Source organism: Desmodus rotundus, chromosome 7 (assembly GCF_022682495.2).
Source record: "Desmodus rotundus isolate HL8 chromosome 7, HLdesRot8A.1, whole genome shotgun sequence".
Classification (NCBI taxonomy): Eukaryota; Metazoa; Chordata; class Mammalia; order Chiroptera; family Phyllostomidae; genus Desmodus; species Desmodus rotundus.
This window is the reverse complement of record NC_071393.1, coordinates 3311590-3334546: the sequence shown is the minus strand read 5'-3', so window position 1 is coordinate 3334546 and position 22957 is coordinate 3311590. Positions and strand designations below refer to the sequence as shown.

General features: G+C 59.5%; 1 protein-coding gene across 1 annotated transcript; it reads right to left on the bottom strand.

Moving 5' to 3' along the window:
* Positions 1-1053: 1053 nt before the first annotated feature.
* VPS37B (VPS37B subunit of ESCRT-I) lies at positions 1054-22701 on the bottom strand. Its single transcript, XM_024566875.3, has 4 exons — positions 22520-22701; positions 4700-4871; positions 3604-3686; positions 1054-3029 (listed from the first exon to the last, which is right to left on the bottom strand). Exons 1-4 carry the CDS (start codon positions 22628-22630, stop codon positions 2547-2549), a joined length of 849 nt encoding a protein of 282 aa, XP_024422643.2. The 5' UTR covers positions 22631-22701; the 3' UTR covers positions 1054-2546.
* Between the last annotated feature and the right edge of the window lie 256 nt (positions 22702-22957).

Below are 22957 nucleotides of genomic sequence, written 5' to 3'. Positions count from 1 at the left end.
GAAATCACATGGCACCTGTCTCCCTTCACTCTGCATGTTCTCCAGGGCCGTCCACGCTGCTGCAAAGGGTAAGATCTCCTTTTCTACGGCAGATGCCTGTTCTCACTCGTAGGGGAAAACAGCCTCAGAAGGGACTTTGAAGTGGATGATTCTCTCCACCCAACACACACCAGTGAAACTTGACTTAGACTGACTCCAACTGAGCTGACGTTTGTTCCTCAGTGAGCAAACCTTTACCTGGAGACCCCGAATGAGAAGCATCAGGTCAGGTTCTGTCCCTCCCTGGACCTTCTTGTGAGCAAAGGATCCAGAAGGCAGGAGAGGGTCAGACAAGGCTGAATGAGGCACTGAACCCTGGTCCAGGCCAGCGCCTGCAGTGGGGGCGGGACTGTGAATCTGGCTGTGAGCTTCCTGGCAGCCACCGGGAAAAGAGAAACTATCAGCTACAAATTCTCTTAAAAAAAAAAGCCAACTGCTTTCTCAGCAAACGCCTCCCTCGTTCTCACAGGAAACGCACCTGTCTCCCCGGCGTGTCCAGTGGCACAATGCCAGGCAGGGAGTGGTGGCAGGCGAGCTCGCTCTGGGTGCCCCTTGTGTTCCCAAGGGAAGTACCTCCCAGGGCAGCTCCGGGACAGTGGGCAGCAAGGGTGCCTGGTGTGGGGCACTGCGGGCACCTCCTCCTCCAGAGGGACACACCTCAGCTGGGGGGCCGAGCAAAACATGACAGCCATTGAATTCTATCATTTGGAACAAGAATGTCTTAGTTCCCGTCAGCTATGTAGCACTGAGGGTGACCCTGTGAACAGAAAGGGGGACCGAGGCCCTGACAGGGCAGCCTTGATCCCGAATTCACATGAGGAACAAGCTCCCCTCGACCCAACTGCAGCCTCCTGACTTAAAACAGGGTAGAGGCTCCGCTGTTGGGGCCGGGACCCTGGGCCAGCGGGCAGTGCGCCCAGCTGGGTGGCCTCTTTCACCTTCAGCGGACACAACGGTCCGTGTCACTGATACTTGAGAACAAGCCCATCACAAACAGGTAGATAAATGACAGGATTCATTAATAATTCTCTATTTATTAAAAAGAGTCCTATGCGTTACAGCTGTGGCCCTGGAGAGACGGCGAGGGGGGCTGGGCGGCCCTTCCCCACGCTGGCACCGAGCGCCGTGGCGGACCGTGCCCCGTGCGGGTGGTGGAGGTATCGGGGCGAGCGGCGCTGCCCTCCAAGCCCACGGGACGCAGAGGGCCCCCGATTGGCGTGGTAGCACGTCGTTCTTTCCAGCTTCGTTTTCTTTCAAAACCGTCACAACACGGTAGAGTTCAAGTCCAGGAGCAGAACTGGGTGGAAATGGGGTACGGAGGCTGGCGGCCCGCCCATGGCCCAAAGGGACAGGCTGTTTGAACTCTGCCTTTATTCTGTGGCCTCGACAGCAGCCAGTGGGGTGGGTAGTCACCAGCCAGGCCAGGCGTTCCACAGCTGAGCACCAGCCTGTCAACAGGAGGTGGTGACCACCCCCCACCAGGCTGAATTGAGCACATATGGCACCTCTAGGCAGGAACCCAGAGAGGCGGGAAGAGTGGCATAGTTTGTTGGCACCCTCTCTATTCCGTGGGGCAAGCTCCCTCCTGCCGAGGTCCCTGCCCCCACCCATGCCCTGCGCCCGGGGCGCTGGACTGTTGCTCCAGCTGCACTGGGTGACAAGCCCTTCCCGAACACAGAGCCGGAGCTGCTGGGGGGACAGCAGCTGGTGACGCCCCCTGCAGCCTGGGGGCCTGTGGGGGGCGGTGGGCAGCCCCTCCCTGGCACCAGGTGAAGCTAAGGCACACGCCACGGGCCTGCGGGTCGCAGGTGAGACCACACGCTGCTTGCGAGACAGGAAATTGCATTCAGAGCTGCTCAACACAACATGTACGTTTTTATAAAGTTTCCCTGAATGGTCTTGTGTCAAAAAAGTTTTCTTTCCCAATATAAAACAGGAAAATCACCCACGTAGTAAAAATATCGGAGTACTTCTTCATAGAAACCCTGGGGCTGGCGGAGGCGGGTGAGACAGGAGGGGCTGGGACTCAGCTGCTGAGAAAGGTCCAGCCCCCCTGCCTGTGGGCCGGCCCTGGATGTGGCAGTGGGCCAAGCGCAAACCCTGTGTGTGGCTTTGAGGGGTCCCGGTCTGGGTTGGGGGGAGCCCCAAAGACTCCGTGAGCACCTTCCAGGCTACGACAGGCTGGGGCACCAACCATCTTGAAAATAAAGCAGAAACGGGGAACCGTGCCTCTAAGTGAAGCGGCAACAGGAGGGCGACTCTGAAGGGGGTGGGGGGCCTCCCCCAGGTTCACGCGTTCACTAACACAAGACTCAAACCACACAGAGGTTGCAAACCGGCTCGAGGTCGGTCCAGGCGGAGGCTGGGGTACGAACCAGGGCCTGGGGCCCTCACTACCGTCCTACAGCGCCGCTGGAGCAGACGCTGCCAGGCCTCGCAGCCTCCCGAGCGCAGCCCGGCCTGCAGGCCAGCAGGGGGGGGGGCGTCTCCCAGCCAGACGCAGCCCCTCACTGCAGGATGAAGCCTGGCTGGTGAGGCAGCCGAGGGGGGGGTCTCTGGGGGAGCGGTGGCGGGAATGGCGACACAAACTGTGCAGAGAATCCTTGCTGGGGGGGGAGGCCCACGCGGGGGGGGACAGGAGGGCACAGTGGTCCAGGGTGTGGGGAGGCCTGTGCCAAGCCCATGGCAGCAGTGAACGGCGTGGCTAAGCGTCCTGCAGGCACCGGGGGCGGGATGCGCCGGGGCAACACGGAGGGGGCCCCGCTGGCCTCCGGGGCGGGGTAGGGCAGGGGGGCGGCGGGCACGGGCTCGAGCACCCGGGGCGGCAGCAGCGGGGCCGGGGCCTGCGGCAGTCTCTGCCCCTTCAGCACCATCTCCTGGAGCTTCTCGATCTTGACTCTCCGCACGTGGGCCAGTTTCCGCTGGCTCTGATAGACGTCGATGAAGGCGTCCAAAGGAAGCTCTCCATCAAGAAACTTCTCCGCCATGTTCTGAAAGAAGCAGGAGACGCCGGGTTATAGGACAGTCCAGCCCTCGGGGAGGGAAGTCCCCACTTTGGGGAGGGACAGCATAGCCTCCTTCCGGCTCCGGCCCCTCTTCCCACGGGCCCCCACCATGCCCAGTTCCTGCCCTTTCTTCTGATGTAGGCTGCAGCCCATCTGCCACATCTGCCTGCCCCCTTCTGTGGGCTGCAGCCAGCCATACATGGGGTCAGCGGGACAGAAGCTGGCTCCTGTCCACCAGGCCGATCACTCAGACTGCGCTGCACGATGTGGCCATGGCTACACCTGTCCCCCCCTGCTCAGCCCGGCTCAGCCAGGCTCAGGCCTGAGTGCTCAGCTGGCCACGGCCCCCGCGCTGCCCGCCCACTACTCAGAGCAGATGGCGCCTCAGCCACCAGCGCCCACAGGACCCTCGCTGAGTCAGTGCAGTGTGTGCCCCCCACTTGAGGACCAGGTGCTCTGCAGCTCCCCCAGACCCCGCTGGCCCTTCCTCGGCCCACAGGCCAGGCTGTCTGGCTCACCGCCCCAGCAGGACTGAGCCAGGGACGCTGGCTGGTTGTACCTCGGTGTCCTCCTCAATCTTGGCTCCTTCCGCCTGAAGAAGTGCGAGCAGGGTCTCCAGGGAAGCGCTGCTGGGCTGGCTGTCTGGAAAAGAGCAGGGGCAGCGTGAGGGGGGCACCGCCTGGCCCCTGAATAACAGTGCCTGCCCTCCTCCCGCTTCCCCTCCACAAAGAGCCCTGGGCCACAGGACCACAGGGCCCCCCCCGCCACTGGCAGTGACTCCCCGGGGAAGTGCGTCCTGAACCAGAGTGCCCACCCAGGGTCAGAGGGCGGTCACTGCGCATGCGACAGCCACCCTGTCCCCAGGGCCCTGGAACCCCAGCACTAACTCCCCCACGGCACGCACGTCCGAACCGCAGGACCTCGGGGCACACTCCCACACCCCACTCCAGGTGGCCTTGCGCTGCTGCCACCACCAGGGTCCTGCTGCTCCTGGACCACAGGCTCGGCTCACTGACACCTCATCTCTCAGGTCGCTGTGTGCTGTGTGAGCCGTACCTCCTGTCTGTCACCACGGTGGAGCCCACGCTCCACAGAGGCCACCCGGGTTGTCCCCATGTCCTGCCGCTCTCACAAAGCCCTGTGGGCACAGCAGTGTGAATCTTCAGACGGACACCAACGCCCGTATCCGTGGGGGTCATGCGGGGGCTGGGGGGCAGAGTCAGAGCGTGCGTCTCCTGTGCTGCGGGTGCTGCTGTGCGCTTGTTCCAAGGAGGCCTCACCAGTTCGTGTTTCTGCTGTCTCGCAGAGGCAGCACGGGGACTACGAGGCGCCCACAGCATGCAGCCCCAACATGCCATTCCCACCTCTCCCCACAGGCTGAGCCCCAAGGTGTGAGACTGAAATAAGCCAGCCCCGGGGGCCTCCGAGGCTCCGAGGGCCTCCCTGCACGGGACAGAACACTCAGAAATGCCTTTCCCGGGCCGTGAGCAGGAGGCGGACACCGATCACCGCCCCACGTGCAAACTGTTTCTTCGAGGTGGCAATCACGGCCACTCTGCTGTTTCCCATAAGAACGCTGCTTTCCCGGCCCGCAAAAGCCTACACACGTGGGCCTCCCTCAGCTCTGCCCTCCAGAGGCCACCCCGAGGAGTTACCTAATTGGGTCTTCTTCAGCTGGTAGCCTTCAAAGAGCGCCTGCAGCTCCTGGTACTTCTGGGTCAGCCTGGCCTTCAGCGCATCCAGCCGGGGCTGGAACAGGAGGTTCCCCTCCGCCAGACTCCGGTTGCTGGCCAGCGTCATCTCTTTACTCAGCTGAACATTCTGGGTCTGCAAGGAACACAAGGACAATGAGACCCCCGTGTGCTAGGTCCCGGGGAGGTCCCCAGAGGTCCTCACCCCCGAACCACGCATCCGCTTCCGCGGGGCTGGGACCCCAGGCGAGCGGTGCTCCAGTGGCTCTGGCCCCTCTGATTTCCAGCTTGGACACTGCTTCCGGTTCTTTATTTTTTTCTAAAATATTTTATTTATTTTGAGAGAGAAGAAAAGGGAGGGAGAAAGAGAGGGAGAGAAACATCAGTATGTGATTGCCTCTCATGCGCCCCCCACTGGGGACCCAGCTGGCAACACAGGCAGGTGCTCCGACTGGGAACTGAACCAGAGACCCTTTGGTTCTCAAGCCTGTGCTCAATCCACTGAGCCACACCAGCCAGGGCGTACTTCTGGTTCTTAAAGAGCAAAGCCACTTCCTTTCCAGTGAGTTTGTCTTGTGACAAGTTCACTTCAGTGGCTACACTGGGACCAGAATTCCTTACCACGCACAAGAGTAAACAGCTGTATGGATTTCACGCTGTTTTTTCACAGCCAGTTTCTGCTGCTCCAGGGGAAGTTAAAAAGTCACCTGTCCCAGAGGGGATTAGGTGGCATGACGTCAATTCAGGCTTAACGGTCCTCAGGCCTAGAGACCAGCGAGAAGCCTGGGGACCAGCGGAGGCGATCAGGGCACAGTGAGCCTGCTCTGCCCTCTCCCGTGGCCACTGTCCACCCAGGGCCTAACCCTAAGCTGGGGGAGGGGGCTTATCTGCCCCATAGGGGTTTCATTCTGCCCTCCCAGCAGCGAGGGTCACTTGGGAGCCAGAGAGGCCCACCTGCCTGGCCCTCGGGGTGAGGGGGGTGCAAGGTGGTCACGCTGGGCCGGGAGGGCACTGGAACAAGAAAGCAGCACGCAAGCCCATGGTCCCCTGCTACTCGCGCCCTCTCCACTCGTGGCTGACCACCTTCCCCGGGACAGCCCGCCTACTGTAACCTCGTTTGCTGGGCCTGAAGTTCAGCAGCTCAGGGTCCCCACTCTTGCCTGGGTTTCCCTTCAGGTCCCCTCTTCAACACCGTGCCAGTCATCGCGTGCCCCCCTGCAGACCCTTGACGCCCCGCAGCCCACTGCCCGGCTACTTCCTCCCTCTCCACAGTCAGAGGGGAGCCCTGGCCGCACTGCCTCTATCTCCACCTCAAGCCTCGCCCACCGGAGGCTCCTGCCTGGCTCCTGGCACCCTCACACCCTCACCGAGTGTGCACATGCGCATGCCGGCTTAGTGGGGTAGGAGAACAGAGGTGAGGCCCGTGGACCCGGACACACACGTGTCCACACAGGTGAACAGGCCCCAGGCCCTGAGGGCTCGGCTGGAACGAAGTTCACATCACAGGGAGAGCACGAAGCCTCCAGCTCAGCACCTGGAATCATGCCGGAGAAAGGCTCTCATGGCTCGCTGCCGCCGCAAGGAGAACTGGGGCTGGACAGGCCTGTGCACGAGTTTCAGCAGGGCCCCAGCGGGCTCTCTGCCCCAACCCCGCAGCACTGGACCACCACGTGTGGTGTCCTGGGGCCTTCCCGTCCTCGGCTGAGCGCTTCAAAGACCAAACAAGCAAAAATAAGTAACGCACTCTGCAGCCGCTCCGGGAAACAGCTCAGCGATTTCTATAACTCAAACACGCAACTGCCACTGATCCAGAAACCTCATCCGGGGCATCCACCCAGGGCCACGAAACAGCGTGCGCCCAGCCTGCACCGCGGCACTCCCGCAGCCTTGCCCACCATCGCCAAAGCTCAGAGCAGACACGGGAAGTGTCCTCAGCAGGCGAATGCAGGGCCAAAGCGTGCCACCTCCACACGGCGAACACCACTCAGCCACGACGACGAGCAGACTGTGGGCACCAGCGGCAACGGGCAGGGAGCCGAGCAAGGAGAGCCGAGCAAGGAGAGCCTGCTGCCGGACCACAGGCCATCCTGGGCCCGCAGCCTGGAGGTGACAGAACAGAGATGGAGGTGGACTGGTGGCTGCGGCAGGGACGGGGCTCTGAGAGGGCGACCTGAAGGATGCTCGCAGTGACAGGACATCCTGCTGTCCCCCGTCCTGAGCGTCCGAGCGCCTACCTTGTGGCCGTGAGCGTGGCCACCTTCCGGGGACCCGGGGGAGAGCACATAGGGCCTCCCCGGAGACGGCTCATGGCTGCACATGGGCCTACCACCGCCCCAGCCTCTCTGCTCTGAGCGAGCACTCCGCCCACGAGCCCCCTTCCAGCCTCTGGGCTCGTCTGAGGGACAGGCAGGGGCAGGCGGCCAAGGCCACCATCAGGACGCGGGCTCTGGCACCCGAACCCCTGCTCAGACTCAGCCAAGCTTCGTCCAGCGAGCACGTGCGGAGCGGCCACCACCTGTGGGGGGTGGGGGGCTGGGAGGGACGGGGCACTCCAGCCCTCAAGCAGGCTCAGAGGCAGCGCAAGTGGACTCGAGCTCGTCCTGTCCTGACCTCTGAGGCCCGGGCTGACCTGGGGACCGTCGGCCCGGCCCGGCATCTGCACAGTGCACACAGAGCTCAGCAAGGCCCGAGTGGCAGCCGCTCCAGAAGACGCATGGTCCAACCCCCACCACCCTCGGACTGGCCACTCCAGCCCCCACGTCTGTGACAGACCGGCAGGGAGGGCCTGAGACGGCGTGACAAGGCCGCTGTTGTCTCGGGAGCCACGGCGAGGAGCCCACAGACGCATCTGAAACTGCGAACAGCGTTTGATGTTCTCACGATCCTTCCTAACCAGAGACGATCTTCTCAGGAAATAACCTCTCTGCGGTGAGGACACGTTTTTATCAATGTGCGCAGTTTCTCTTGTTGCCCTTTCTGCTCCGGATGGAAGAAAAACGAGAGGCGGGAAGGCAGCACTCACAGCAGCCCTGGCGCGGAGAGCCGCCTCTGCCCAGGCCAGGGCTGCCCGAGGAGCTCCCAAAGGCAGCAGCGAGACCTCGGAACGAGCGACCTTCTCGCTTTCCTCTCCCTGCTCATGCAGAGTTGCCTGATTCATTGTAACAAGCACGTACAGACTTACAAAAAAAGTCTCCTTTTTAATTAAAACAACCCGTTAGGTATTAGTAGTGCCAGAGGGCAGAGGCTGCAGAGGCTGCAGGGAAATACGCTGCCTTTGTTTCAGAAAAGAAAACAGGTCTTTTACCCAGACGCCTCCAGGCAGGAATGTCGGGAGCCCCCCCTCACTCGGGATGCTCACCAACGTCAGGCAGAATGCTCTTTCCACCTCAACGCACAAGCCAGGTCTGTGTTACTTGCCTGGGTTGGGGGAGTGAGGCGGAAAGTAGAGGGGCTCAGATGGAAAACAGATACACCCACCGAGTGACAAACGCAATGGTTGCAGATGAGACCCTTGGGGACCGGACAGGGAGGCCTGCAGGGGGTTTTCCCAACCAGACGCCCGAGGCCGGGACTGGAGCCTGGAGGGCCCCTTCAGCCCTAATTAGGGTGGTGCCTTCCTCGACACTCCGGCAGGCGGATCAGCCGCATGTGCGAGCTGAACCCTTTTTATGAAAAAGTGCCCAGAGCGGTGCCTCGCTCCCCCTCTGCAATATCCTTGTCACAGTAAACGACACTGTTGAGGCCTCAGTGGATTTCGATAAATAAACGGAAACTCACCCTTTAGACACTCAGAACCCACTGCATCCTGGGAAGCTGGGCTGCGGTGCCTGAAATGACAGCACAGGGAGGGGCCTCCCCACCCCCACAACCCCACCTGGCGCTGCCCACAGCCTTGCCCTGCGACGAGGGGCCCAGCATCCCTGAGGCAGAACTCACACCACACGGCCCCGCCCTGGCCAGGCAGCTCTGTTGTCTGGAGCTCAGTCCCGACAGGCCAAGGTTGCAGGTTCAATCCCCAGTCAGGGCACATGCAAGAATCCACCAACGAATGCATCGATACGTGGAACAAGAAATCGATGTTTCTCTCTCAAATCAATAAACATAAAATTTAAAAGCTGGGGGCAGTGTGTAGAGGCCTCGTGCATGCCATCTCGGGGACGGTAGGCAGTGGAGACAGAGAAGTGGCCGGAGGCAAAGGAGAGAGCATCACGGCGAGTCGGCCACACCCTGTCGGTGGGGTTTCACCTCTGGGGCGACGGGTGCCTGCAGTGGGCTGAGTGGAGGTCCCCGGAAAGATGTGTCCACAGTCGTGTCCCCGAAACCTGGGAGTGCGACCGGGTGTAGAAATGGGGTCTTTGCAGATGGGATCAGTCGAGGGCCTGGAGGTCAGGAGATCCTCCTGGATTCCCTGATGGCCCAGAGTTGGTAACGAGTGTCCTCGTTAGCGATGCCCAGGGAAGAACGGAGACGCAGGGGGAACGCGTGGAGACGGAGGCAGAGGCTGCAGTGATGTGGCCCGGAGCCAAGGGGGCCAGGGTCCCGCAGCCGCCAGAGGCAGGGGCACGCTCCCCAGGGAGCCTTGGGAGGGAGCATGGACGCCCTGGTGTCGGACCTCTGACCCCCAGAAGGGTGAGAGAAAAGCGTCTCGTTTTCAGCCACCAAATGTGGGGCTGTTTGGCGTGGCAGCCCCAGGAGTCCGTGGCCAACTGGCTGCAATGAGCCGACCATTCCAACAGGCCGGGCCTGCTGGTTCCAGCTGGACTCAGAGACTGGGGCTCTCAGGGAGCCCTCCCTATGGGTGGCTGAAGGTGGCCAGACTGCCCCACCCAGCAGGCCCCTCTCCCTCTCTCGATCTGCCATCCCTGCTCAACCATCCCTCAGGTCCAGAGGTCAGAAACACAAGGCAGAGGCCAGGCCTGCACCCCGGGGGTCTGCACCGCATCTTCTTGGGACGAAGGCCCTCGGGACTCGCCTCTGGTCCCCGCGGGGCCTGAGCGCCATGACCAGAGTGGCTCTCCACGTGAGCTCACACCCTCCCCTCGGAAGAGCTGGGGCTCCTTCACTCCCAGGGCCCAGAACCCAGCACAGAGCCGCGGACGATGCAGGTGCCTCGCTGAATGCTGCCCGTCTTGGTCTGCAGGGATGGGGACCCTGCCTGTTCACTGCTGACGCTCTGCTAGACTGCTCTGAAGGGTGTCTTCTTTTCAGAGATTTTATTTACTTACTTACGGGGGGGAAGGGGGAGACAAATATCGATGTGCGAAAGAAAGGGGACCTGGCTCGCAACCCAGGCACATGCCCTGACCGGGAATCAACCCTGCGACCTTTCCCTTTGCAGGATGCCGCCCAACCCACCCAGCCACACAGGTCAGGGCTGAAGGTTATCTTCTTTAAATGTTTACCCTAAACTGTTACACGGTAACATCAAAGACGAGCGCTCATTACTGCGAACCCCAGCCGTTGGCCGGACACTATCTGCATTCCTACTCCGCCCAGTGGCTTGGAAGTGACCCGGAAAGGGGAAAACTGAGATGACGCCAGTGACTGCCGGAAAGCAAGCCCCCCACGACTGCGGGGGAGCGTGGCACACACGTGGAGACTCGCTGGACAAGAGCTGGCTCCAAACAGACGCCCCCCACCCCCAACCCCGACAGAACAGCAGGAGGGGAGAGGGCACCTAGATGGATGAGGGCGGCCTGGAAGCCATGGGAATGCACACCTGTTCACAGAACCGCTGACTGCAGAACCTCGACCAAAGCCCCTCACAGACGCAACACAGCTCGTTCGTCCAGGAAACACGTGGATGTGCCTCGACGTGCGCAGCCCTGGGGAGGCAGCCGCCAGGACCTGCAGGGCCGCCTGCCCGGGTGGTGCCCACTCGGCACTGCAGCCCTCCCCCCCCACAGACTGCATCGGCCCTACAAATAAAAGGCCCCGAAGAGAAAATGGGAAGATCAGAACAGGTGTGAAAATAGAGTGAGGTAAGACGAGGCCCTGGGGGTGGGAAAACGCCCCCACCGTGGCAGGCTCTGCCTGCGGTTATTGAGCGCCTACTGCATGCTCGGCTCTGCCCCCCTTTCCTCCCGCATTACCTCCCTCTCATCCTCGCTGGGAGTGGGACACGCTTTCCCCACTTCACTCAGGAAAAAGGAAGCGCAATCTTAGGGAGGCTCAGGAGACCGCCCGAGTCACAAGAGTGGGAGAGTCTCCAGGGCCACGACGGTATGCGAGGACACTGCGTCCCTAAGGGCTTATGCCAAAGATCACACCAGAAAAGCCACTCCCCACTGCGTGCAACCCAGGCTACTCGCACTTCACCTCTGTCTACTACTCACCTTTTAACTGAGCGCATTTCAAACCCACAGCAAAGCACACGGGGGAGAACGAGTCCCCGGACCCCTTCTCCCCGGGGTCACAGGCTGCCTGTCTGCACCGCCCACTCCAAAGAGTATTTTAAAGGAAATGTCTGACCATCCCGCTTCTGCCTTGAAAACTCTAACACATATCTTTAGTGGGTGAGGACTATCATTCCAACTACAAAGCCACAATCACACTCGCTGAAACAAACAGCCCTTTCACTCCACCCTCCGCACGTGTGGGCTGGAGCCCTCCTCCTATAAAGAGCCCCGGAAGTCGCTCCCGCAGGAGGGGCAGGATAACCCTGTGACCCCGCCCCCTCCCGTTAACCCAGGCTCAGGCAACCTCCAGCAAAGGCCAGCGAGCTTCGGGGCATCACTAGGAGTGGGTTTTTATTTTTCATGGGTGTCAACCAGTTGCAGCCACTCATTTTTCTGACGCTCAAGTTGTCCATGGCCAGAGGGGACCCCAGCGGTGAGCGGCAGACACCCCGGGCTGACAGTCCCCAACCAGGCCCTTCTCGAAACACTGGGCCCTTCTGATGCCGCTGCTGACCTCTAGAATAGACTGAAGGGAAGTGACCTGAAACACAAGGACGAAGGATGAAACAAACCTTGGCTTCTGCACTTCCCTGCCGGGGGACAGGGTGACTCGGCTGCATTAGGAGGGTGAGCGCAGCAGGCGCACGGATTAGGTGACAAAGAGCCTGGCAGGTCACCCTCAGCCCGCTCTAGCTCACCCACGATTGCAGGGTTGAGTTCTCCGAGGTCATGTGCAACCAGAGTTTGGCCTTTAGTGTTCACGCTCCGCTCAGTGAACAGACAGACCCCTCCGGCGATCACACAGTCCCCCGTGGTCTCCAAGGAGGGCCCGGGGCCAGACGAGCCGCAGCCGCGGGAGCTGCAAGCACAGCCGACGTGCTTACTTCCCTCCACGTGTTCCTTGAGTGAAGAAAACCTTCCCAGCTGCAGAGCTGGGCTGCTAACACGTTAACAAAATTACAGGCCTGGAAACACCACTCAGTGAAGGCGCTGCAGAACAGGACGGAGCTGCCCCGCAACACCGCCTTCTCGTGGGCTGCGTGAGGCCATCCCGGGAACGGAAACTGACCGGCTGCTCCGCCGGCCTCCCACCAGAGCAGCCTGCTCCACAGAGCGAGCCTGTCAGCTTGCGGAGAACTGCTGGCTTCCACTGAGGACACAGAGACCCCCATGCGGGTGGGACGGGACTGGCTGCCCGGGGAGCACCACTTCTGACTCGATCGGTCAGTCCCGGCTCCTTCTCCGTGCAACGCACAGATCTTTGTGTTTCAGTTGCATTTTTACCTTTCTTGAAATAATAAAGCGTAATATGCTGGAAATGCTGCACATCCTCTCCCACCTTTAATGTTAAAACGGCTGCACAAAAATTCACCAATTTTGGTAAGTTCTTTAAGTGCACACTGATATGACAGCTGTCACAATACAGTCTAACAAAACTGTTTTCGACGAAGTTGAAGACAACTAAGCACTCCTGGAGCCATCATGTGGAAAAAGGCAAGCGAACGTTTGGGCCAGCCCATTATGCAGCCAGGGGTGCCACTAATGAAGAGAAGCAACGGGCGGGACGGTTCTGATCACTCCTGCGCTGCAGGCACTACGGGGACAGAGGCACTGGCCTCCTGAGACCTGGGCCTCTGGGGGGAGGAGCAGCAGAAGGCCGGATGGGATGGCCAAGCTGATCGCAGTGGGAACTGCCTCTGTCCCTAACCTCCTAAAAGTGAGGGGCTCCTCTCACGTGACGTGGCCCCCGTCCTATAGAATCCCCGTCTCGGCAGGTGAGCCAGGGCAGCCCTCGAGCGCCCCCACGAGGCTACCAGAGCTGTGAGTTGGCAGAGCAGTTCGCTTGAAGCAGCAAGTCTGCCTGCTTTCTCATCGAGGCGAAGGTCTTCCCTTGGAGAAAGCGCCCACTAGTCCAAGTCCCCAGACCCCATCCCTTCACGTGGAGAACTGGGAGACACTGGACAAGCAAGGGGAGCAGAATCCTCATGGGACTCGCCAGCGCCCCCAAGCGAGTCCACCCCTAATACACTAGCAAGTTGTCTTCTGGCGAATCACTGGCAAGTGACTTGTTCCAGAGCCCGGGGCTCATGCTCTTCCCTCTCTGCATTCAGGGTTCAGTGGTTGCCACACACCATATTTAATGAAATCATCTCATTACTGTTGCAATAAAACCAGACCAACCAGGTCTGGGAGCAAACACATCTGCCTCTGGGCAGCGAGACAGCTGTCCCGTGGGGGCAGAAATGCCCGGGTCCGGTCACGGTCACGGGCAGGGGCCAATGTTGTGTTCCACGAAAGGGACAGCAGGGCCGATGCCCTGCCGAGTCAGGGAAGTGCAGGGAAGCCAGGGCACAGCTGCGGCTGCAATTTAAAACCCCGCCCCCTCCCCCACCCCCACCCCCACCCCCATCAAAGGGAGCCGCCTCGTGGAGACAGCAGTTCAGAACTCTGCTTTTCTTAGTAGTAGTTTCTGGCCAGGACCATCGCCCAAAGCGTTGATTCGTTAGCAAGAGCTTAGGGTGTCTCCCTTTTCTCCACCGCCTTTTAACTTCAGTTTATAGGGAACGCTCCGCAATGTTCCGGGATAGGCCCTACACAGGTGCAAACAGAAGACGCCTAGCCGGACGGACGGACAAACGGACGGAGCCTGGGTTAATCTTCAAGACTGCATCTCCCGACAATTTCGCTTTTACATCTAAAATGCACCATGGTGTGAAGTTTCCAACACCTGACTCAAGAATTCATTTTACAGATAAAATCACTCTCACGTGACTAAGATGATTCATCTCCTATTCAATGTGAGAAAATGCTATTTCGATCATGGAATGTTTTAAGTCTGTGGCTAAAGAAAGGGATTAATCAAAATAAAACCAGCTACTCTACTAAAATGTCATAAACGAAAACCCCATCTAGTCACGATCTGATGTAGGAAACTAAATGTTCTAACTAAAAGAAGTGGCTGGACACTTGAGACTTAATCATTTTCAAAAAAATGAAATGTTGATACTTTAACTGATTTACATTCAACAATGTTAATTGCAATATAATTTATAAAAGAAAAAAAAAGCAGCTGAATACCCAATTGTAAGGGGACGGTCAGATGAATCACCTGGCCACCTGGCGAAGTACCACGTGACCGTGAAAGCCGCCAGGAAAGAACACTCGGGAGGAGCACGCGCCCGAGAGCACCGGGAAACCAGCGGGGAGCGCAGGCATGGGGCGACTCGGGCGGGGGCGGGAAGAGACCCTCGAAGTGTGTGTTCACAGCTACCTCTGGGTGGTGGTCCCGCATGGGACGTTACTCCTTTTCCTCTACGGTTTTCTGCGTTGAAATTTTTTCTATGATAAATGTAAAAAAACTTATTTTTAAAGGTTTGATCAGCTGGGATCAGAAAGAGAAAATGCTGCGTACATGTCCATCGTCTTCATCAGAGGTGTCACGGCGAAGATCCAGGAACTGCGGCGACAGCGCCGCTCCCTCGGGCTATGGGGGCAGGTGGGCCCATGTATCCCCCAAAGAGGCGCGTGTCGAACAGAGGGTGCCCCATGGGACCTGGTCCTAGGGGTTCCGGGGCAACCGTGCCCCGCACCCCTCTGGGGACCTTCCCCACACACCCTGGCAGCGCGAACCATACCACACAAGAGAAAATGAAAGCCTCTCACCTCACCGCTGGTTTCCCAAACTCATCTCATGCAGACCTGTTACTGTGACCACGCTCACGCCCACGGAGTCAGGGCTCCGAGGGGTCGCCCGCAGCAGCCCGACCACTCAACACAGCCGCGCACCGGGCCGACAGCTCACAGACATTTCCTATCTCATCTGCGCAACAACTCAAATCAAGGATGCTATCACAATACTCCCATTCATTTTTTAATTTTTATTTATTGATTTTAGAGACAGAGAGGGGAGGGGGAAGCGGGGGAGAGAGAGAAACATCGATCTGTTGTCCCACTTATCTACGCATTCATTGGTTGACTCTTGTATGTGCCAGGACCAAGGATCGAACCCGCGACCCGGGTGTGTTGGGACGCCGCTGTAACCCATTGCGCCGCTCAGCCAGGGCCCGCAACGCTCCCATTCTAAAGATGAGGAAGCTGGCACCGCAGCAGGGTCAGCTGTGTCCAGTGTCCCAGCAACCCTGTCCTATCCTGACCACGAGTCTGACTAGGTGACCTTCCATTTTTTTGTGCAGCCTTTTTTTTAGCGTTTATTTATTTACTTTTAAAGAGAGGAGAAGGGAGAAAGAAAGAGAGAGAAACATCAACGTGTGGTTGCCTCTTGTGCACTCCTTACTGGGGACCTGGCCCGCAACCCAGGCCTGTGCCCTGACTGGGAATCAAACCAGCAACCTTTTGGTTCACAGGCCTGTGCTCAATCCACTGAGCCGCACCAGCCAGGGCTGTGCAGCTGTTTATAACTTTTCTCTCCCCTCGTCCTGGCATTTCTTTCTTGGTGGTGTTACTGGCTCTACTACACAGGTGGCGAACTCAAGGCCCGCGGGCCGAATCCGGCCCCCCACCTTGTTTCTACCCGGCAGCAGCGCCGAGCTCTCGCTTCACCGTTAAGGAGCAGTTACGCTTGTACAGTCCTAGTTACGTTCAGCCCTTTGCAGGCAACCGCGAGGCTGACGTGGCCCCCCGGTGAAAATGAGTTTGACAGCCCTGCTCTGCTAGTTCCTCCCACAGCCTTTAAAAACCTGCACGGACAGATAAGCCACGTGACCGAGTGTTATCTGAACAGTGGCAAAGCAAGACCGGCTGTACGCCGGGCCCAGCGTGAGCCATTCAAGGCAGCAACCCGCAGCTCTTCTCATCAATAGTTTCAGCCTGGCAACCAACCCACCGGCCTTCTGGTCTCATCCCCCTGCTCATCCTCCCACTGGTTGCCCGAGCCGTCTACATAAACTGCACCCCTAGCTCAGAATCCTCCAGTGACCCCCTGACCGGCCCACCAAGCCCAGGCTCCTGCTGGAGGCACGAGGCCACCTGCTCCCTGCCTGCCTCTCCAGCCTGTCCCCCCGCCATGCCCTGCCCTGCCCTGGCCCCTGCAGCGCACTCCCCTCGAAGCCCTCTCCCTCCTCACCTGCGTGGTCGCCCTCTGAATCCCAGCTCCTGAGTCATCTCCTCTGGGAAGCACGCCCTGCAGTCTCCCTGCCCCCCAGGGTGCACCTGCCTCACTGTGTCACGCAGACACCGTCCCGGGTCCCTGCCCCGTCAGTGGAAACTACATGGCTCAGTGGTCTCACATCCCACATCCTCGAGGTGAGGCCTGAAGGCTGAGTGAGCGAAGAGGCGCCCCGGCCTCCAGCAGGCACATTCCGGGAAGTGCTTTCTGGTGGCTCTGTCCCTCCGCCACCCAGCGCTGGCCATGGACATGAATGCCACCTCCAGGTGCCCTTCACCAACCTGGGTGACGAGAGAAGACCTGACTCGATAGGAAAGTTAACTATAGGCCGCTGTGGGTAGTCACACAGCCTACGCCAGCATCTGCTTTTCCCATCAACTCTCTGGCACAGGAGTGAGCGCTCCCCACAATTCCGTGAGAAACGCTTTCCTGAGCTGCTTCTGACGGACGGAATGCGACGTGACCCGGTCACAGCCAAGCTGCCTCTACCCGGCCACGGTCACTCTTGCCGATGAAGAAACTCCAGAGAGCCTCACTGTCTTCGTACCGTCAGGGGAGACAGTGTTCCGGAACGATGACGGGATCCGAAACACCCGCAGAGCCGAGGAAGGAAAGGGGCCACCCGTGGCACGTGTGAACAGCGTCCGACACACGGCCCTTACAAACAGCCCGCACGCCTGCCGTCACCCCTGTACAACCATCCTGCACCCAGCACTGCCAGACACGCCACCAGCAGCCGAGCTGGCCCGAGTGCCCAGCCACGCTGCAGGGTGGCCGAGGGGCACACAGCACAGACTGCCCCAGGTCCCTCCTCCGCACAGCCACATCCAGCACGAGCGCGAACCCAGGACGCCCGCTGTCCACGCGAGGTCAGTGCACTGGTTTCCCGCCTTTGAGGCCCCTCTCCCCACCCCCCACCCATCATTATGCTCAGTGACCTTTCTCCCTGACTGCAGTGATCACTTGAAGGAAGCTGGCCCCCAAATTCGGCACCCTCAGCTCCGAAACGCAATTCCAACTGCCCACCCGATGGTGCCACGTAACTGCCCTGCTTGTCCCTCACAGTCGGGCCAGCATGGTCTCAGCCTCTCTCCTGCCTCCCGCCCCTCTGGCCCCCTCTCTCACACACTTCCACTTGAAGCCCAGCTGTCTGCACGCACTCCGGGGCACATCCTGTGGGCCAGGCTGCGGGCTGCGTGGAGGACAGAGATAAACCTGTCCGGGGCTAGGCGGGGCCTCGGGAAGTAGAGGACTTACACGGTGTGTACCGAGCGCCATGGAAGAGTCACGCAAAGAGGCTAAGGGGTCATGTGTCAGTGACAGAGGAGGTGGGGCGAGCCCAGGGAGGCGAAGCCACCAAGGTCCCTGCGGTAGGCAGGGAGGGGACAGCTCCACAAGGACATGGAGACAGGAGCACATAGCTGGCCTGTATCTCCTCTCCAGACCTGAGTTCAACTCCTCCTCCCTTCTCACCTGCATGTCCGTCCCACCTCCAGCCTGGCCTGCTTGACCCTCCCCATGCTCGCCCAGCCCACGCTGCTGCCCAGCTCATCCCCCTAAAGCGCTCTGCTGCTTCACAGCCACGAGCCCACAGCCTGGCACTCTGCCCCTGCCGGCCTCACTTCCTGTCACCCCCCCCCAAGCACATCTGATCTGGCAAAAGGAGACGGTGCTCACCAGTCATAAACCCTGCCCTGTGCTTTCCTGTTCCATTCCTGCACCCACAGTGTCCCCTCCTCCGGACCCTCCGTTCTTGTGGGTCACCGTTGTGCCCAGAGAAAGAAACACCCAGTCCTGGGGGCGGGGGCGCAGGCTGAAGCGAGCTCGTTCTCCGGGCTGGGCCCTCCGCACGGGGATCCAGCCCAGACCTCTCTGCACCTTCCCAAACGGGGCCCGGCGCTCACTCTCCCGTGGCAGCTGTCTCTGTGGTGGGCTTCCTCCCCACGGCAGCACGGGGCTGTGCCTGGTCCACTTTCTGTCTCTTACGAGCCTGGCAGAGCCAGCGCCTTGGAGCCATGGAAGGGACACGAAACCTTCCTGAAACAGCAGCAAAGACACCACACCTCTCTGTCCTAGCAACGCTAGCGGGACACAAAGACCTGCTGAGGGCCCACCCGGTGCCGCAGAACCGAGTGAAGCATCCCAGGGACTTAGTGAATCCTCGCAACAGCCCTCTGACGTCCGTTACTGCTTATTACCCCCTTTATTTTCAACGAGGAAGTTGCCCCTGGAGAGACTGACTAGCCCCACTGCTAGCGTCAGAAGTCAGTTCTGTCCTCTGCCGCCCACCCCGTACTTGTAACCAGTGCAAAGGAAGGAGAGAGCCATTGTGCAAATGATCGCATTTGTACGATGCCGGTCTCACAATTCTGAAAACTCTCACTGAAGAAAGGGCGCTAGCCTCTACTGAGGGCTTCCTCCGTGCCGGGGCCGTCTTCTCCGAGACCCCATTTGGCCTCGCGAGAACCCCAGGAGGCAAGCGGGGCTGCTATCCCCCCTTTACAGTGAAGGAACTGAAGCACAGAGTTTAAAGAACTGAAATAAGATTACACAACACTCGTGATGCCTCCTTTAAAAAAAGAGAAAATCAGCCTGTCTGGGTGGCTCAGTTGGTTGAAGCATCGCCTTGTACACCAAAGGGTTGCGGGTTCGATCCCGGGTCAGGGCACATACCTAGGTTGCGGGTTCAATCCCCAGTCAGGGTGATTATGGAAGGTAACCGATCCGTGTTTCTCTCTCACATCGATACATTGATGCCCCCCCCCCGTTTTCCCCTCTCTCTCTAAAATCAATAAACATATCCTCAGGTGCAGATTAAAAGTAAAAAAAATTAAATAAAATCAGATAAAAATCAAATTCCAGAAAAATCCCAGGCACAGGCATTTTTTTCTCGAGTTACAGTAACAGGTTCACAGAGGAGAAGGAGGGAACACAACAGCTGGAGCCGCATGACGTGAGCAGGAACAAACGCCGGCCGCACACGCGGGCAGCGTGTGAATCTCAGTTCCTGCACCCCGAGCGCAGCAAGGCCGGTCCTTCCCAGTAAGCCTTGCTGAGTCAGTCCCACGGCAGCCTGGCAGCTGCCCCCCCTCCCCTACCCGCTCCCCACAACACGCCAAGGGAGGGGACAGCTCCTTCCAGAGCAGACTCTTTATTTTCCACAACACAGTCTGTGTTTCAGGCCCTCGGTGTCCTGGCATGGGGGCGTTCTCACTTGCCATGGGAACAGAGGTCCTGAATTTGAATCCTTAGCACCAACCAATCAGCATCTCCCCAAAAGCACAGGGGGGGAAGTGACCCCATGGGCTGTGTAGCTGCCCAACCCCCTAAGCGACAGTTCCTTTTAAGGGAGCGCTCTGCAAGTCCATCGGGGTTCATGTGGACCGAGAGAGACCGGCGCATTCCACCGGCATGGAAAAATAACTTTAAATAAAAATAAAAACGTGTGCGTATGAAACACCAGCCCACGGCAACAAGAAAAGCCGCCCTGAGACCCCAGAGACTCGCTGCAGGACGGACAGAAGGAGCAGAGGGGGCGAAGGCGCGGGCCGGGCGCAGGAGCGTGGCCACAGCCCCACCGAGACTTCGGTGCCCGGGCAGCTCTGGAGCGTGCGAGCTGCAATTAACACAGCACAGTGCCCGCTGCATTTAAACCCCACGGTGAATGCCTTCGCAGCCCAGCCACACTTTCCAGTCGCCACAAAATAGCCCCTCAGGCCTGGAGAAGCCCTACTCTGCAATTTGAAACACAGCCTTCTGCCAATTAAAAAGAAAAGCCTCCGGTTCAGGCTAAGAGACTGCGCTGCAAAAGGCCTGTTCCGTGCACCTCTCGTCTGAGAGCTACTGGGACACCAGACCCTTTTGACCACAGAAAGGGAAAACGTTCCTTAGGCCGGTGGCATGTAAAAATGTCCTCAGACTTCTGCAAATGAGACCCTGTCAGCCTGTCAGGAAGATCTGGTGTGCGCGTCAGCACTCTCTAGAACGACAGGACCGTGCTGCCGAGCACCGACTCTGCCGTGTGCATGCACCGTCTGCCGCCACCCACACATCAGCTGCGGGGGGGTGGGGGGTGGGGGGGGGGTGGGGGGACTGATCCCATTATCCTTCAGCAGCCACTGGAGAGGCCCAGCACCTCCCGCAATCACACAGCTGGGACGCGGCCAAGGCCAGGGGGGAGGGACAGCGTGATTCCACAGCCTGTCCTTTCCCACCACACATGATCGTTCCCTGCGGCTGAGTGTGGCCGGTTCACAAAGTATTTTCTTCTGTCTCGCAACCTCCCCCGAATAAACCAGCACAGTTAACGTCAGCCGCTGAGCGAATGGCCGTGGCCGGCAATGCCGGTTATTCACGCTACACCCGTTCGCTGCACGGGACCAGGGCGACAGGGTTCGCGGAGTGTGATGGTGGCTGGGCGAGCTGACTGGCTAAGGTATTCTGGTCTTTGCGCTGTTTCCTGGTTTCACTTAAAAGCACTACACCCTGGAGAACAAACTACTGCTGAGCATGGACGTGAACTCTGTGGTCTGGTCGAGTGGAGTTCAGCCAGTCCCCAGTATTTGTACAGGATACTCTGGTATGAAGGTCACCTTTATTAAAAAAAAAAAAAAACAACCAAACCACAGTAAGCAGAAGTCCTGCTAGATTAATTTGCCTTTCCCTTTACATAGTAATCTCCAGTTCCGTAGGCAGAAGGAATCAGGGAGGCCCCTCACAGCCTGTCGGCGGAACTGCTCGACTCCAGTCTTCCTTCCACCCAAAGGCAGTTTATTTCTATTAATGTTCCACCGGCAGAACCTCAGTGCTGTGTCTCACAAGGGAAAAGTACACCCAGCATTTCATGATTACACCAGCAGCGTGCCTGCCGACAATCAACAAAGGGTCTCCTGGCAACTGCCAGGCAGAGAAACTAAGCAAAGATTTTCTTTCTTTGGCGACATGGAACTCTCATTCAGTCGAGAAAGATGGATTTTGTCACGTATTATTCTCCGAAATGCAAAGTGCCACATGGAGACCATAATGGGGTAAACTGCATCTCGGAGCCACGTTCTATGCGCCAAGTTACAAGCCAGCGAATACAAGGGGTGTATTAATGGAAAGACTGATACCATCTTACTACACTGGCCTCTCTGTAGCCCTGGACAATGATCTGTTGAGGGTTTTCCAGGGATTTTGAATGTGCAACCTCCAGACAAGCCCCTCTGAAGGGGGCTGGCTCAGGCTGAACAATCCCTCTTCGGAAAGAAAGCCAAAAGTCCCCCCTTTCACGCCCCCCTCATCCCCCCGCCACGGGCTTCTGGGTGAGAGGCTGGCTCAGCCCGGTAGGCGTGGGAAGTCTCAGACTTCAGAGACAAAGGAGGAGGAGTGGTGGACGGGCCAGAGCGCAGGGGTCAGCCTGGGTCCACCTGCTTGGCCAAGTCCCAGACCCACAGGGTCGGTGGTTCAGAGAAAGAGTTCAAGAGGCTGGGAGGAGGGGAGTAGGAAGCTCAGGGTCAGGTCCGTCACCAGGAGAGCAACCCCCGGGGAAGGGAGGAACCCTCTGCCGTCAAAGAGGTGGGGGTGGGCTGTCAGCTCCAGGAAATCTGCTGGGTAGGGGGTGGAGTAAGACACCTTAAGGCAAAGCCACCCTCTGCCAGCATTGCCAGGCACTGGCATTCCCTTCTTTCAAGGAGCGGAAGGCAGCTCTTCCGGAGAAAGGGGTCCTTCCACCCCCCTTAAGCCCACCCACACCCCTGGGATAACTCTGTTAGGTCCATTTCCAAATGAAGTCAACCCCAGGGGGCGCCTCTGATCCCGAGGATCGCTCAGCTACGCAGACCCCTCCCGTGTCGCACTGGCTGAGTCTGAACGAGGCCTCCCCACCCCCGAGACCCCCGCCCAACCCCAAAGCCCATCTCAAAACTGCATGCCAGCCTCAGCTAGAGACACTCGGCCCCCCAACCACCCAGGCACCCTCAAAATGCTCTCCTGAAGTTCACGTCCAGCTAGTTCACTCAGCCCCTCAAATCCTAATCTCAGACCCCCAAATCCCCCCCAGTCTCCATGTATCCCTCCACCTTCCCCCTCGGCCCCCCAAATCTCTGCCCAGACCTAGCCTTCGGGGCCCGCAGTCCGGTCTGCCACCCCTAATCCTCGACCACAGTCCCCCTCGGCCCCCAGCTCCGTCTAAGGGCGCTCCTCCCCGCTCGGCCCGCGTCCGGGTCCCTCACCCCCGACGCCCTCGCGGCCCCACACACCCGGCGCGGCCCGCCGCCTCACCTCCTCCATCTTCTGCACCATCTCCGCCAGCTGCCCCTCGTCCTCCAGCAGGTCGTTGAGCTGCACCAGCGACAGCCCCGCGAACCGGGCTTCGCCTCCGGCGCCCGCCATCCCCGCGCCTCGGCCGCCGCCACCGCCGCCACCGTTGCTCTAGCCGCCAGGCTCCGCCGACCGGAAGAGCCGCCCTCAAAGCCCGCCCCCGGCAGGGGGGACACGTGACGCCAGCCCTGGGGCGTGACGTCATCGCCGGCCGGGCGGGGGCGGAGCAGGCCCTCCACCTGGGGGGACGTGGGTGTCTCTGGGTTGTCTCTGCGAAGGTTGGGGGCTCGTAAGGGAAGGGAAAGGGACCGGGGGACGAGCTTTGACGTAGCGAGCAGCGGTGATGATGTCACTGCCCCCGGGGCGCACGCCATGATGTCATAGGAGCCTTTTCTTCAA